Source organism: Jatropha curcas, chromosome 8 (genome assembly GCF_041381405.1).
Source record: "Jatropha curcas cultivar XTBG-Jc1 chromosome 8, XTBG_Jcur_1.0, whole genome shotgun sequence".
Lineage (NCBI taxonomy): Eukaryota > Viridiplantae > Streptophyta > Magnoliopsida > Malpighiales > Euphorbiaceae > Jatropha > Jatropha curcas.
This window is the reverse complement of record NC_143158.1, coordinates 14977705-14993526: the sequence shown is the minus strand read 5'-3', so window position 1 is coordinate 14993526 and position 15822 is coordinate 14977705. Positions and strand designations below refer to the sequence as shown.

At 35.8% G+C, this 15822-nt stretch overlaps 1 protein-coding gene and 1 non-coding gene across 2 annotated transcripts; one reads left to right on the top strand and one right to left on the bottom strand.

The window, feature by feature from the left end:
* Window positions 1-2204: 2204 nt before the first annotated feature.
* LOC149494235 (small nucleolar RNA R71) lies at window positions 2205-2311 on the bottom strand. Its single transcript, XR_016322376.1, has one exon. It is a non-coding gene; the product is annotated as a small nucleolar RNA R71 (small nucleolar RNA).
* A 12051-nt stretch (window positions 2312-14362) lies between these two features.
* On the top strand, window positions 14363-15334 carry LOC149494234 (uncharacterized). Its single transcript, XM_089725431.1, has one exon. It carries the CDS (start codon window positions 14363-14365, stop codon window positions 15332-15334), a length of 972 nt encoding a protein of 323 aa, XP_089581557.1.
* Window positions 15335-15822: the final 488 nt, after the last annotated feature.

The following is a 15822-nucleotide window of genomic DNA, read 5'->3' as shown; positions in this document are numbered from 1 at the left end:
TTTGCCTAAGTAAATCAAATATGAGAATTTTTCCTACTTATGTCATAACATAGAAAAAGTCATCTTTTGGAATTATAATGATAGCCTCGCAAACCGGGCAAATTTTGTTATGTAATTTTCATATAATTTGCATGAATGCATGATGTTTTTATATATTTTACGTTTGTTCGTGTGGTTTTTGTTTCAAAGTAATTTTAGGAACACAGTTGGAGCACAGGAATGAAAAAGCTTGCTTTATATAAAAAAAGAGACCAAAACAAGTTGATTAAAAATAGAAGATGTTCCTAAACCAGCCTTCGCGACGCGAAGGAGGTGGCAACAAGAAGAATGCCCAGTCGCGAGCGCTACCTGAGGTTGCGCGTGCGCAATCTACATCCCAGGAGACTTAGCAGGCACCAAAATGCAAGTCGCGAGCGTGTCATCCATATGCGCGAGCGCGACATCCATTTGCGCGAGCGCGAGAAGCACTCTTGAGAGGCAGAGACATTTGAAGCAAAAGTCGCAAGCTCGACCTTTAACCTCGCAAGCGCAAGTCGTGTTTTCCAGGAGACGTAATTGCTGTCCTTTCATCAAAAATACATGTCTTCCCATGCATGGGTCAGGACTCTTCCCAAGAGAAGTCACCTCAAGCACCTTTTGGCCAACCAATCACCATCATAACCAACATCACTCTCCTCTCCTATAAATAGCAATCAAAGTAAAGGAAGAAAACATTCATATTCAGAGTTATATTCAGATTGAGATACAGATTCAGATTAATATTCTGAATATTTAGATTGTATAAAAGAGAGAAGTGTGATAGTAGTATTTAGAAGCAAGTTGACGAGAGTCACTTGTTATTGATTGTGCCAAGAACATCAAGAAGTTCCTCGAGGTGTGACGTCCTCCGGAGGCTTGAGTTTGATTATTTCTTTCTCTTGTTTTATAGACTTGTTGTATGTTGTTCTTCATAATTTTTCTATGCAAAGCAACAATTTCAATTGGTATCATTCAATAAAAGTTCCTTAAGTTATCTTTTGATCTTTGTTTAATCAAGGTTACTAAATTATATTCTCAAAAGGAAATAGTTTAGTAAAGATCAAAGAGATTTAATTCACTTAATTGAATTTACATATGCATATTTCACTTATCTTTGTCAAAGTTAGATCTATCTTATTGAAATAATCAAAGAATAAGTAATGGGTTTAATTTTTAATAAGATAAGTATTTATTATAAGTAGAAATACATAAAACAGATAGAATAATTCTATACCGAAAGGTTGAATTATATCTTACCATATATGATTGAAGAATTATTTATTGTGTGCTACAAGCTTTGGCATAGAAGGAGAAAATCCTGTGTACGATTAATTGTTCTAAGTATTTACTACACACTTATCTCTAGAATTAATTAATAATTAGTTGTAGTATAACTAGAAATTCAATCAATTTATTATATATTCATATTTCTGTAATCATACCATTAAGAGTAAAGTAGTAAGTGGACTGAACCCGTTCCTCGTGGGATCGATCTTTTTATTACTATGTTGCGATCCGTATACTTGCGGGAACTCAAAAGAGATGCAACAAGTTTTTGGCACCATTGCCGGGGACCGGCGTTTTGTCATTTAACGAAATATTCTTATATGTGATTTACAGTTTATTTTAATTAAGATACTTACTTATTTTTAATTCAAAATTTTGCAGGAACACATAATTTACATACCTCATATGCCAAGTACCAGATCATAAAACAGTGAATTGGAGGATTATCAGCCTGAGATTGAGCAGTTTCTTTCACAACAGAAGAAGAAAAGAAAAGAAGAAATTCAAGAGTCATGGGTGATGGAAATCCACCACAGAGGTTGATGGACTATGTTACTCCCAGTTTAAATGGTTCACAAAAAGGAGTAGTACGTCCACCGGTAAATGCTAACCAGTTTGAGATTAAAGCTACTTTATTACAAATGATCCAAAATAGTGTTCAATTTTACGGATTACCGAATGAGGATCCCAACTCGCACATAGCCAGTTTTCTTGAGATCTGTGATACATTTAAAATGAATTCAGTACCAGCAGACGCTATTAAGTTACGTCTATTTCCTTTCACATTGAAAGATAAGGCAAAAGCTTGGTTGAATTCATTACCACCAAATTCTATCACTACTTGGGAACAACTAGCCCAAGCTTTCCTGTCTAAATACTTCCCACTAGCAAAAACTGCTAGGCTTATCAAAGAAATAACCTCATTTACCCAACATGAAAATGAATCCCTATATGAGGCATGGGATCGCTATAAAGAACTCCAGCGAGTTTGCCCACACCATGGCCTTCCCCAAAATATATTGATTCAAACTTTCTACAGTGGGGTTACTCCTTCTACAAGAGGAACTATAAATGCTATGGCAGGAGGATCATTAATGAAGAAGACTACTAATGATGCAATTGAGTTACTAGAAGAGATGGCCAACAATAATAGCATATGGCCAACCGAAAGGACTCAGTTAAGTCATTCTACTATTAATAATGAATCATCTTCTACTTCTTCCTCAAAGAATTTGGTAAAGAAAGTTCATGAATTAGATCCCTTAACTATGATGCAAGCACAGATTTCTGCTTTGTCATATAAAATTGATAATTTAAACATGAGTAAAACAACATCTCTTATTTGTGACAATTGTGGTCAAAATGGGCATGTGTCAAATGAATGTAATTATAAGCATCCGGTTATGGAGGAACAAGTGAATTTTGTTCAAGGACAAGTTCGTGGTCCATACTCGAATACTTATAATTCTGAAAATCGTAATTATCATAATTCTTTTTGGAGAAACCATGATAATCAAGATATGGGCAATCAGGTTAGTCAATCTCTAGATCGATTAGGACAATTGACTAGTAAAATTGATAAATTTTTGGAGGGAATTAACCAGAAAATGAGTAGTCAAGACGAAAATTTTAAATGGTTAGAATCAAATTTTGATAAGTTATTCAAAAACCATTCATCATCCATACATAACTTGGAGGTACAAGTAGGGCAGCTTGCAAATGCTATTTCCTCACGTGAAATGGGAAATCTTCCTAGTAATATAGAAAAGAATCCTAGGGAAAATGTAAGTGCCATTGCTTTACGAAGTGGAAAAATAGTAGATAAAGCAGTTCCTTCGGGTATTGATGCTAATGTTTTGAATAATACAACTGTGGAGCCGGTTTGTGAACCGAGCATTGAAGTAAATAGTGCAGGATCAAAAGAACAGGATAAAGGAAGAGACAAGGAAAAGGATAATGTTAAGGCTTATCAATCCAGGCCACCTTTTCCACAAAGGCTAAAGAAGCAAGAGCAAGATAAGTAGTTCTTAAATTTTATTGATAAATTGAAAAATTTGCATATCAACATGTCACTCATGGAAGCTATTACACAAATTCCAAACTACGGTAAGTTTCTCAAAGAGTTGATCTCAAAGAAACGTAGTTGGGAAGATGTATCAATAGTTACCCTAACTTAGGATTGTAGTTCCATAATCTCAAGTAAGTTACCTACTAAACTCAAGGATCCAGGAAGTTTCACTATACCATGCAAATTAGGTAAAGTAAATTTCCCTAGATGCCTTTGTGATTTAGGAGCAAGTATTAATTTGATGCCATTATCTCTCTTTAAGAAATTGGGTTTAGAAGATGAAGTTAAGAGAACTAATATGGTTTTACAACTTGCTGACCAATCTATTAAAAGACCCTATGGTATCATTGAAGATGTACTTGTTAAGGTTGACAAATTTATCTTTCCAACTGATTTTGTCATACTTGATTTTGTTTATGATGAAAATTGTCCTCTTATTTTAGGAAGACCATTAATTTATGAACACAGGGAGGGCATTAATTGATGTTTCAGAAGGAAAGTTAATCCTTAGGATAGGTGATGATGTCATTGAGTATCATATAGACAAAGCTATGAAATATCCTATGGATGAAGGTAATTGTATGAGAATTGATATAGTTGATGCATGGATACAGGAAATTTTTGCCTTGGAAAATAATGATAAAAATGAAGAAGATAATGCAAATAATGAAGGAGAAGATTTTATAAATTTAAGACTTGAAATGTTATTTAGAGAACATGAGCCTTTACTTCCATCAATTGAAAGTCCACCAATAGTAGACCTTAAAGAGTTACCTAGTCATCTACGATATGCTTTCATAGGTAAAGATCACACACTTCCTATAATTATTTCTAACAAATTAACTATAGATCAAGAAAATGACTTGTTAAAAATTGTTAGAAATAGGATTAAGAGTATAGGATGGCAAATTTCTAACCTTAAGGGCATAAGTCCAAATCAAGTCATGCATTACATCAATCTTGAAGATGGACATATACCTAAGGCAGAAAGACAAAGGAGACTTAATCCTAATATGAAAGAAGTAGTGAAGAAAGAAATTATCAAGTTGTTAGATGCAGGAATAATATACCCAATTTCAGATAGCCAATGGGTTAGTCCAATTCAATGTGTGCCTAAAAAAGGAGGAATGACTATAGTAAAAAACGAATATGGTGAACTAATTCCTACTACGACCACTACAGGTTGGAGGGTATGTATTGATTATAGGAAACTCAATTCAGCTACAAGAAAAGATCATTTTCCATTACCATTCATAGATCAAATGTTAGAAAGAATTGCTGGTCATGCTTTCTATTATTTTCTCGATGGATATTTTGGATATTTTCAGATTTATATCTTTCCAAATGACCAAGAGAAAACTACATTTACTTATCCATTTGGTACGTTTGCATATAGATGTATGCCTTTTGGATTATGCAATGCACCTGCAACATTTCAACGTTGCATGACTGCAATTTTTAATGACTACATAGAGGAAATAATGGATGTATTCATGGATGACTTTTCTGTTTATGGTGATTCATTTGAAAGTTGTTTGAAAAATTTAGATCTTGTATTGTCAAGATGTGAAAGTGCTAACTTGGTTTTAAATTGGGAGAAATGCCACTTTATGGTTGATGAGGGCATAGTGGTTTTGATTTTGCAGGAAGCAGAATAGATAGAAAAAGCACATCTGGAATTTGCCAGTTTCTAGGTAGCGCCCTTGTATCATGGTTTAGCAAGAAACAAACTTATGTTGCTCTTTCTACTGCAGAAGCAGAATATATTGCTGTTGGAAGCTGTGTTGCACAAATTCTGTGGATCAAATAATAATTGGCAGACTATGGTCTGAAATTAAAAATTGTTCCAATCAAATGTGACAACATAAGCGCTATCAACTTATCTAAGAATCCAGTCCAGCACTCTAGAACAAAGCATATAGAACTCAGACATCACTTCATACATGATCATGTTCAAAAATGTGATATAGTGATCGAGTTCATTTCTACAGAAAAGCAATTGGCAGACATTTTTACTAAATATTTAAATGAAAGTCAATTCTGCTTGATTAGAAGAGAAATGGGTATGTTAGTTCTAAACTCTAAACTTTAGAACTCTGTGAGTATGTTCTAAAATGCTTTCTGTATTTGATTTTGAAAAACCTATTCAATGTTATGTTTTAAAATTCTATCCTGTGTGACTTTGAAAAATGTTTTTGTGTTTAGAAGAGTGATATAATGTTCTGATGTGGATTTCTAATGTCTCCATTTACATCAGATTCTATTTTTTTTAAAACAGTCGATTTTTTTAATTATGTTATTTGTATTTATTTCATCTTTTTTTTTGTTTTATTTCATTTATTTATTTACGGTGTTTTTTTGTGTTATTTCTTTTATTTTATTCTTTTTCTTAGTTTTCTTTTTAAATTGGTAATGGAATCAAGTTTAGAAAAAGAAAAAGAAGATTCTTCAAAAAAAGAAAAAGCCGAGAAAGACAAAATAGAAAGGGAAACATTAAGTTTAGAAGAAGAAGAAGCTGATAGTAAGAAGAAGAAAGGGGGAAATAGAGTTCATGGAAGAAAACCTCCTCTGCATCCCTTTTCTAAACAATCTGAGAGTCCAACTAAAACTTCACCTGCTCAAAATTTCAGGAGTTCTAAAAGACTCAGAACTGATTCAAAACCTCTTTGATTTCTTTCTAACTGTGTTTCTATTTTGTTTTGTGAACAATGTTCTGTTATTTGCTCTAATTTTTATTTGTGTCTGTCGTTTCCTTAGAATTTTCTCACTTTATTTTTTTTCTATTTCTATTTTTTTTCTGATTTACTAACCTTTTCTATGATGACAAAAAGGGGGAGAACACAGTACGCTTGATGCTTGAGTGCTTGGAGGAGAACATAATATATTTATTTAAGTACTTAATCTCTTTGCTTATCATGTTCTAATCTGTGATATTTTTATTGTAATGGGGAGAACACAGTACACTTGATGCTTGAGTACTTGGAAGAGAAGATAGTATATTTATTTAAGTACTTAATCTCTTTATTCTAATGTTTTGTTTCTATGTGAACAGAATATGCTTTGCATGCTCTGATTGTTAGATCTTAAAACTTAGTTTCAATTCTAATGTATGCGCTAATTATTAGACTTAGAACTATATTTTAATCTAATGTCATCTGTATTCTGTTATAATCCCCACAGATATTATATTGCACTTATTCAGGGGGAGTTTTAAAAGAAGTTATAATCCTGTTTCATGATAAATCTGTTATGTTTAGAACTTTTATTTTGTTGACATGCATAAATTTAGGGGGAGCACATGATTTTATGTTTGATAAATTTATTGGTTTTGTCATCATCAAAAAAGGGGAGATTATTGGCTCAAGGGTCAATTTTATATTGAGATTTTGATGATTATACAAAACAAATAAATTTAATATTTTTGTATGTGCTAATATTATTTTATGCAAAAATTATTATTGAAAATTATTGAAGAAATGAAGTTCCTACATCCCAAGATTTTTATTTGAAGACCATGAAGATTAATGAAGATATTTTCTATTGGTTAGTATTATAATAGGTCTTAGGAAATTAGTGTAGGATAGAGAGTAAATAATTTTATAAGCACAAATCTATTTTATCTCTCTCAAAATTGTTTTAAAGTGTTTTTGAGTAAATTTATTAAGAGGATATAGCCAAAATCTTTACTCTTCACATTTTCCCATCTAAAATATCTTTGGAGTAAATATTCTTGGTGGCTATTAAATGAAATTCTACAAAAAGCAGTTTCTGATTTAAAAAGCAATTTCTGATTTAATACGGCTATCTGTTTCTAATACAGCTGGCTGTTTCTGCTGTTAAAGTTACACTGTTTTCTAAACTAATCCTTTCATCTCCAAACCCTGCATGTGTGAGTATTAAAAGTGGTCTGACAATTCTTTTAATTACAGCCCATGCATTGCCTCTTTAGTTTTAAAATGTCAGAAACTTCATTGCTCATTAAAGCAATAATCTCAACGTTAACTTTCTAAAGAAAATGTCATCTTTTCATACAAAAACCATTTCCTCTCGTAAAAAGAATGGGTTTTCGCAAAGAGTATGAGTCCATTGTTCAAAGTTTAAATCTCTCTAAGCTCTCTCTTCAATCCTCCTATTTCTTTTCGTCTTTTTGCTTCAAGAAAAATTTTTAAGAGAAAAGAAAATTTATTAACAACATTTTCTGAAGAATAGTTCTGATCTTTAAATCTGTTTTCTAAATTCGTTTTATGTTCTTCCTGTGCTTATACTTGCATTTCTCTCTGTCTATATAGATTCTGTAATCTGTTGTAGACAGGCTCTTTATTTGAAAAACTATTTTGTAATAGCTTAGGTGAAAAGCTATGGTGTAATAGGTTATCAAGCGACCTTCTCCTTGTGTGAGATTCTAATGTCTTGATTTGAGTTTCTGTTCTCTGCAAAAACAGAAAGGGTTCAGATTGACTAGAACCTTTGAAAAATCTAGTGGGATAAAGGTTATATCTAGGTGTTGATATATGTAACACCCGCCGCCCGATCCCGAAAGACCCGACGGTGGATGCCACATTCGGTGCCGGAGGCACCGTCCTAACCTACATATAAATCAAACAATCATATTATGAATTAGAAGTGACTTAGTGTTCACAAGTTTAGTAAGTAATAGTATTCTGTTTTGAAAATGATTTGGGAGAATCCTACAGAAAAACTGCAAGAGTTTCCCCTAAAAATAGAAGTTGCCAAACATATGAATACAAAGCACTCCCAAATTCAAACTCCAAACCCCATCAAACTCCAATAACAACACAATAGCACTTCTATAATTTCATAACTCCATAGTTCCTCAATAACATTATAATATTCATCACTTCAATACATTCATTTAAATATATCAACTTCTAATGTTCTAACCATTAAATAAGTCCAAGTTTATCTCCCAATATATATACTCCAAAATAATTTACAATAACATGCTTAAGTTATAAATGAAATAATACAGTCTCCAAAAATGTAATACTTATACATGCCATAATTTTTAGTTACATAAAATACTAATCAACTACCAAAAGATCTCTTCAACTCTGATGCTACTCTTCAGGTCTTTAAGATGCAAGCACAATCTCCAACCTGCGCGTGATAAAATCAACGCGCTGAGTATAAAACTCAGTGGTGCTCATAAAACACAACAAACCAATGTTGTGATGACAACATACTTAAAAACAATCATTTATATACATAAATGATTAAATTTGAACATGCAGTACATATGCACACCAACACATCTTGCTTTAGAAATTCATTTGATATCATAAATAAGTTGTGGTAAATTAAGAGTTATTAACATAATGTGATCTCATTTATTTCACTTCCTTAAAAATATTGTATAAGGGCTCACATACACTTAGGAGAAAAAGAAGCAGATAACTTTTCATAGCTTATTCATAATGGCCTTAGGTCGCCAACCTTTTCATAACATATAGAGCGCGTCCGCCCTAACATAAGATACCCACGTGCCTAGCATATGATCATAGCTTCTTATCATAATGGCATCAAATGCCGAGCATGCTCATCATACATAATAAAATCAAATCATGCATCAAATTCACACCAAGTATATTAGAGCCCAAAAACATTTCTCATAAAATTCATTTTCTTTAGTCTTCTCATAATAAAAACTTAATTTAAACTTAAGTAATTCATAAAAATTCTCATACTTAAACAAAATGACTTAACATAGAAAATTTCCAGCATAAAAATAATATGGACCTTTGCTGTGTTTTTAAAACATAACCGGAGCTATGGGTCTCCAAATTAAATGAAATTAGAGTCGTTAGAAAGATAAGACAAAATCCTACAAATGTTATGAAGGGATCACAGCCCAGATCAATATGGAAGATAACAAAACAAAGCTAGGAACACAGACTGACAGACCAGACCTGATTCAGCAGAACCAAGTCCATTGTTTCTTAAATTCCTACTAAACCCCACACTCAAATTAAACCAATCCAGAACGAGAGAATTCTCAAAACACAGGGAAACAACTTTTATGAAGAACTCAGAACTTAATCTTGTCATTATAGTGGTCAAAATGGGCACTAAAGTCAGTGATGCATGTGGCCCGACACAAACAGAGTCAGTTTGGGTGTTTCAGCCATAAGTTGAGTTATATATCTCCAAATTGGACACAAGAGATGGGTTGGAAAGCTAAGAGATAGAACTACAACCTTTATGAAGGACTCAGACACAAATGGAAACTAGAAAGGGCCGAAAAATGGTCCTGAATCTCACTCAAAATCTCGTTTTTCCCAAATTCAGTTTACTTGAGCCATCAAAGGAACATGAACCACAAAGATACAAGGTAGAAATGTCTACCACAACATAAATACTCATCAAACATCATCCAAGAGCATGTAATGGCAACCAAAATTCAACAAACGAATCATTTCATACAAAATCTCAAAATATACACATAATAGCATAAAGGCACAAAATCAAAATTTGAGTAAGGTAAGTGTGTTTATGAACACTAACCTTCAAAACAAGCTTTAACAAGCTTTAATCAAAGCTTCTCAAGCTTTGGTCTTGCCTTTATCCTTAATAGAAGGCTCTCCACCCTCTAAATGGAAGAAACTCAAAATCAAACAAAGAAAACAAAGAAAAGAAGTAATTGGAGCATGATTAAGCATGTATATGCTAAAAGACAACTCTAAATCCAAAAATAATTCACTTATCATAAAATCACTTACTTGATCCAAGTAGGAAAATCACCAAATTCCTTGAAATTAGTCACCAAAGATTACTTCTCTAGCTTCACTCTCTAAGATTTATGCCTTAAATCAAGTTGGATGGGTGTTTACTAAGTAGGAATTGAAGAAAATGAAGAAGAAGAAGAAGAAGAAGGAGAAGGAGAAGAAGGAAACGTGTATGGAGAAGAAGAAGGCAAAAGTTGGTGCTCAATAATTGATAGTTGCTTTATTAAAGCAACTAAGGGGGTATTTTGGTCTTTTCTCCAAATTGGAGGGTATTTTGGTATTCTCTCCAAATATTCTCCAATTAAATTCCTTCAAAATATTATTTATCTCCACAAAAGTCTCTAATTTATTCCATAAAAATAATTGCTCAAATTTCCTCCATAAAAAAAATAATTGCTCAAATTTCCTTACTTAATATAACACCATAATTCACTATTCACTAAGTATCTAAATTCTCCAAAAATATTCCTTACTTACTTTCTACCCATAAAAACCATGCATACATACTCCAAAAATGTTAAATAAAATATAAAACATAAATAGTAATTTTTCGGACCAAAAATAATACCAACTTCCGGACCGGTGGTACTATTCACAGACCGGTAAACTACTATTAAAACACAGGAAAAAAAATGGGGCGTTACAGTTCTCCCCCCCTTAAAGAATTTCGTCCTCGAAATTCACCTGAATTAAACAACTGAGGATGTTGTTGTCTCATAATCTCTTCACTTTCCCAGGTAGCTTCTTCGGTCTTATGGTTTCTCCAAAGAACCTTTACCAATGGAATTCTCTTATTCCTTAGTTCCTTAATTTCCCTAGCAAGTATCCTCACTGGCTCTTCCTCATAAGTTAAATCTGGCTCTATAGTCTCAGATTCCACTGATATTACATGTGATGGGTCGGACCGATACCTCCTCAACATAGATACGTGGAAAACATTATGTATCCTATCCAGGTCTGATGGTAAAGCTAGTCTATAGGCTAATGGACCCACACGCTCAATGATCTCATATGGACCAATGAACCTAGGACTAAGCTTACCCTTTCTTCCAAATCGCAATATCTTTTTCCACGGAGATACCTTAAGGAAAACCTTATCTCCCACTGCATACTCTATATCCTTCCTCTTCAAATCCGCATAAGATTTCTGACGATCTGAAGCTGCTTTCAATCTATCTCTGATAATTCTGACCTTTTCCTCTGTATCCCGAATCAAATCTGGACCTACCATCTTGCCCTCACTCAATTCTGACCAACACAGTGGAGTCCTACATCTCCTACCATATAGTGCTTCAAAAGGGGCCATCTGAATACTCGACTGATAACTGTTATTGTAGGCAAATTCTACAAGTCGAATGTACTTCTCCCAACTGCCCTCAAACTCAATAGCACAAGCTCTTAACATATCCTCCAAAATCTGAATAACCCGCTCTGACTGACCATCTGTCTGAGGATGAAAAGCTGTGCTGAAATTCAGCTTAGTACCCAGGGCCTCATGTAGCTTCTTCCAAAATCTAGAAGTAAATCTCGGATCTCTATCTGAAATGATGGAAGAAGGAACCCCATGTAATCTCACTATCTCATCTATATACAGCTCTGCATATTGCTCCATGGTGAAGTCGGTCCTAACAGGAAGAAAGTGTGCTGACTTAGTTAATCTGTCAACTATTACCCATACAACATCTTTCTTTTTAGGAGTTAAAGGCAATCCAGTCACAAAATCCATAGTAACCTTATCCCATTTCCACTCTGGAATAGAAGTAGGGTGTAACAAACCAGAAGGAAACTGATGCTCTGCTTTCACTTGCTGGCACGTCAAACACCTCGACACATAATCTGTGATATCCCTCTTCATCGCCGGCCACCAATATTGTGATTTCAAATCCTGATACATCTTATTACTGCCAGGATGCATAGCATAGGGACTACTATGAGCTTCCTTTAAGATACTCTTCCTCAGCTCTGAAATTTTAGGCACACAAATCCGATCCCCAAAGTACAAGCAGTCGTTATCTTTAATCATAAATCTCTTTTTCCTTCCATCTTTGACTAGGTCTTTCCATAAGGCAATTGTCTCATCATCCTTCTGTGCATCTCGAATCTGCTGAAGTAGACTAGGTCTAATCATAAGCTCTGCCACGAGTGCACCATTACTAGCTACAGATAATCGCGTATTCATAGCACGTAAAGCAACCAAGGACTTCCTACTAAGTGCATCTGCTACCACATTAGCTTTACCCGGATGGTAATCAATGGTGAAGTCATAGTCCTTAAGTAGCTCTAACCATCTGCGCTGTCTCAGATTAAGCTCCTTTTGAGTAAGCAGATACTTGAGACTCTTATGATCCGTATACAGATGACATTTCTCACCATACAAGTAATGCCTCCAAATCTTCAAAGCAAAGACTATAGCTGCTAACTCCAAATCATGCGTAGGGTAGTTCTTCTCGTGTGGTTTAAGCTGTCTAGAAGCATAAGCAACTACCTTGCCCGCCTGCATAAGCACACAACCCAATCCATTATGTGAAGCATCACTATACACATCATACGGTTTACCCGAAACTGGCTGTGTCAACACTGGAGCCTCAGTAAGCATCATCTTAAGCTTCGCAAAACTATTCTGACATTTATCATTCCACTCGAATCTGACATCTTTTTGAAGAAGCCTAGTCAAAGGAGCCGCAATGAGAGAAAATCCCTTGACAAATCTTCTATAATAACCAGCCAATCCTAAGAAACTCCGAATCTCTGTCACATTCTTAGGTGGCTTCCATTCAAGCACTGCCTCTATCTTCTTCGGATCAACTCTAATACCCTCAACAGAAATAATGTGACCCAAGAAAGCAATCTCAGACAACCAAAATTCACACTTACTCAGCTTAGCATACAACTGTCTCTCTCTCAATATCTGAAGTACAATTCTCAAATGGTGATCATGATCCTCTCTAGTCCGAGAATATACCAAGATGTCATCAATGAACACAACCACAAACTGATCTAAATAAGGATGAAAGATCCGGTTCATCAAATCCATGAACACTGCAGGAGCGTTAGTCAAACCAAACGGCATTACCAAGAACTCATAGTGACCGTAGCTTGTCCTGAAAGCAGTCTTAGGTACATCTGATGCCTTCACCCTTAGCTGATGATAACCTGATCTCAGATCTATCTTCGAGAATACACTAGCTCCTCTCAACTGATCAAACAAATCATCTATCCGAGGCAATGGATACCGATTCTTCACAGTAACTTTGTTAAGTTGTCTGTAATCAATACACAATCTAAGTGATCCATCCTTCTTCTTTACAAACAATACTGGAGCACCCCACGGAGATACACTAGGACGAATAAACCCCTTATCAAGCAATTCCTGAATCTGTATCTTCAACTCTTTCAACTCAGCAGGCGCCATCCGATATGGAGCAATGGATATCGGTGCAGTACCAGGCATAACCTCAATACCAAATTCAACCTCTCTCTCAGGAGGTAAACCAGGCAACTCCTCTGGAAACACATCCGGAAAATCACATACTGTGGGTATATCATGGACACTAGGAGATTCTGACTCTGGAGCAAGTACACAGGCTAAGTAGGCCTCACAACCATGCTGGATCAATCTTCTAGCAGTAGAAGCAGAAATAACGTTAGAGAGGTAATCTGACCTCTCACCCACAACTACAATCTCCTCACCAGATGAAGTCTGGAGTGTAATCCTCTTAAGTCTACAATCAATCATAACTCCATGTCTAGATAACCAATCCATACCCAAGATCACATCAAACTCCCGGAAAGGCAACTCTATTAGATCTCCCAGAAACACATGGCCATAGATTACCAATGGACAATCTGTATACACCCGATTAACTATGACACTATGACCTAAGGGATTAGTAACCTCAATACTATGCTCTAACATATCAGCATGCATATTACCCAATCGACCCACATGTATGCCTAAATATGAATGAGTAGAGCCAGGATCAATCAAAGCATATACAGAAATATCAAAGAGAGAAAATGTACCAATGATAACGTCTGGGGCATCCTGCTCCTCCCTAGTCCGGATAGCATACGCTCTGGCAGGTGCTCTAGACTCAAGTTTTTCCACTTTCTCTGAAACTGGCCTCTGACTCCCAGTACCTCCTGTATCACCACGGCCTCTGCCCCTGCCTCTCGAAACATAAGGAGCTGACCTCCCTACCTGAGGAGCTGCACTAGCCAAAGTCATAGGGCAGTCTCGAAGCAAATGCTCTGTAGACCCACATCGAAAGCATGCCCTAGAAAATCTCCTACAAACCCCGGGATGCTTCTTTCCACACTGAGGACATGGCGGAATATCAATCCATGTAGCACCTCCACCACTAGCAACAGATGTGGTGCTGTGGGTTCTGATGCAGAGCACGCCTCAAGGGTGGGGCAAGCTGCTGCAGGTCCTACTGGGCCTAATCAGGATACATTTGTTCAGCAGTTAGTTGTTGCTTTGAGGCAGGCAGCAGGAGTTGTTCCCCAGGCTCCAGTTGCTCCAGCCCCTGTTCCAATTCGTCCCCCTATTGAGAAACTGAGGAAATATGGAGCTGTTGAGTTTATGGGTAGAAAGGATGATGTGGCTTCTGTAGCAGAGTATTGGCTCCAGTCTGTGGAGAGGATATTGGAGCAGATGCAGTGCTCACCTGTAGACAGTTTGGTTTGTGCCACTTCCTTGTTGAGAGAGGAAGCTTACCAGTGGTGGGATACTGTATCACGGACAGTTAGTGCTGAGCAGAGGACTTGGGACTTCTTTCTTTCTGAGTTCAGACAGAAATATATTGGGGAGCTTTACATTGACCAACGTAAAGCAGAGTTTTTAGCATTAAAACAGGGCAGAATGTCTGTGGCTGAATATGAGAGAGAGTTCATCCGATTGAGCAGGTACGCTACGGAGATGATTCCTACTGAGTCTGATAGATGCAAGCGCTTCAGGAAAGGCTTGCATGATGAATATCGCATGCATTTGGTTGCTCATCCTCATACATCATTGTCTTCCCTAGTGAAGGCAGCTTTAGAGCTTGAGGAAGTGAGGAATGAGCAGCAGGTTAGGAGGCAACGGAGTCAGCAGGGTCAACAAAAGAGGGTTCAGGGTATGGTATCTGGACAGATTTCTGGGGCTCAGTCTAGTAGTAAGAGGCACAGGGGTCCATGTTTCCCATTTCCCCCAAGAACAAAACCGTGCGGGCCGTAAGGCCCAGAGCGGACAATATCACACATGGGCTGGGCCGTTACAATATATTTCCTTGTATTGTTGGTTTGTCTCTTACCCTTGAAACGAGATAACATAGTAGAGGATCTCAAGATGCGTCTTGGGGAATAGATGTAGGCGAGTTAGTGCCGAACAACTATAAATCTCTGTGTTTATCTTCTTTTACTTTCTGAAGTTCTGCTTGATTATATTCTATTTACATAACTGTTAATCTGTTTAAAAGTGCAAAGTTGTTAATGAGTTTCTGATTCTAATCGTGAATAAGCTTTATCTTTGTGGAACACTAGAACTCTAGATTTCTGTATTGTGATTATACGAAGTTCTAATCTGTCCTTCTATATTCAGTGTAATTCACCATATGAATTATAATCAGTTTTCTAATCTTGCTTAAAGCTTTGTGAACCAGTTCTAATATGCAATAACTGTTTTTCACATAGTCTTTCTAAATTAGCAATAAACTTTGTGAAGCT

Bases quoted from the DNA above. Each gene is read 5' to 3' on its own strand.
- LOC149494234 (XM_089725431.1), top strand. From the start codon at position 14,363: ATGCTCTGTAGACCCACATCGAAAGCATGCCCTAGAAAATCTCCTACA.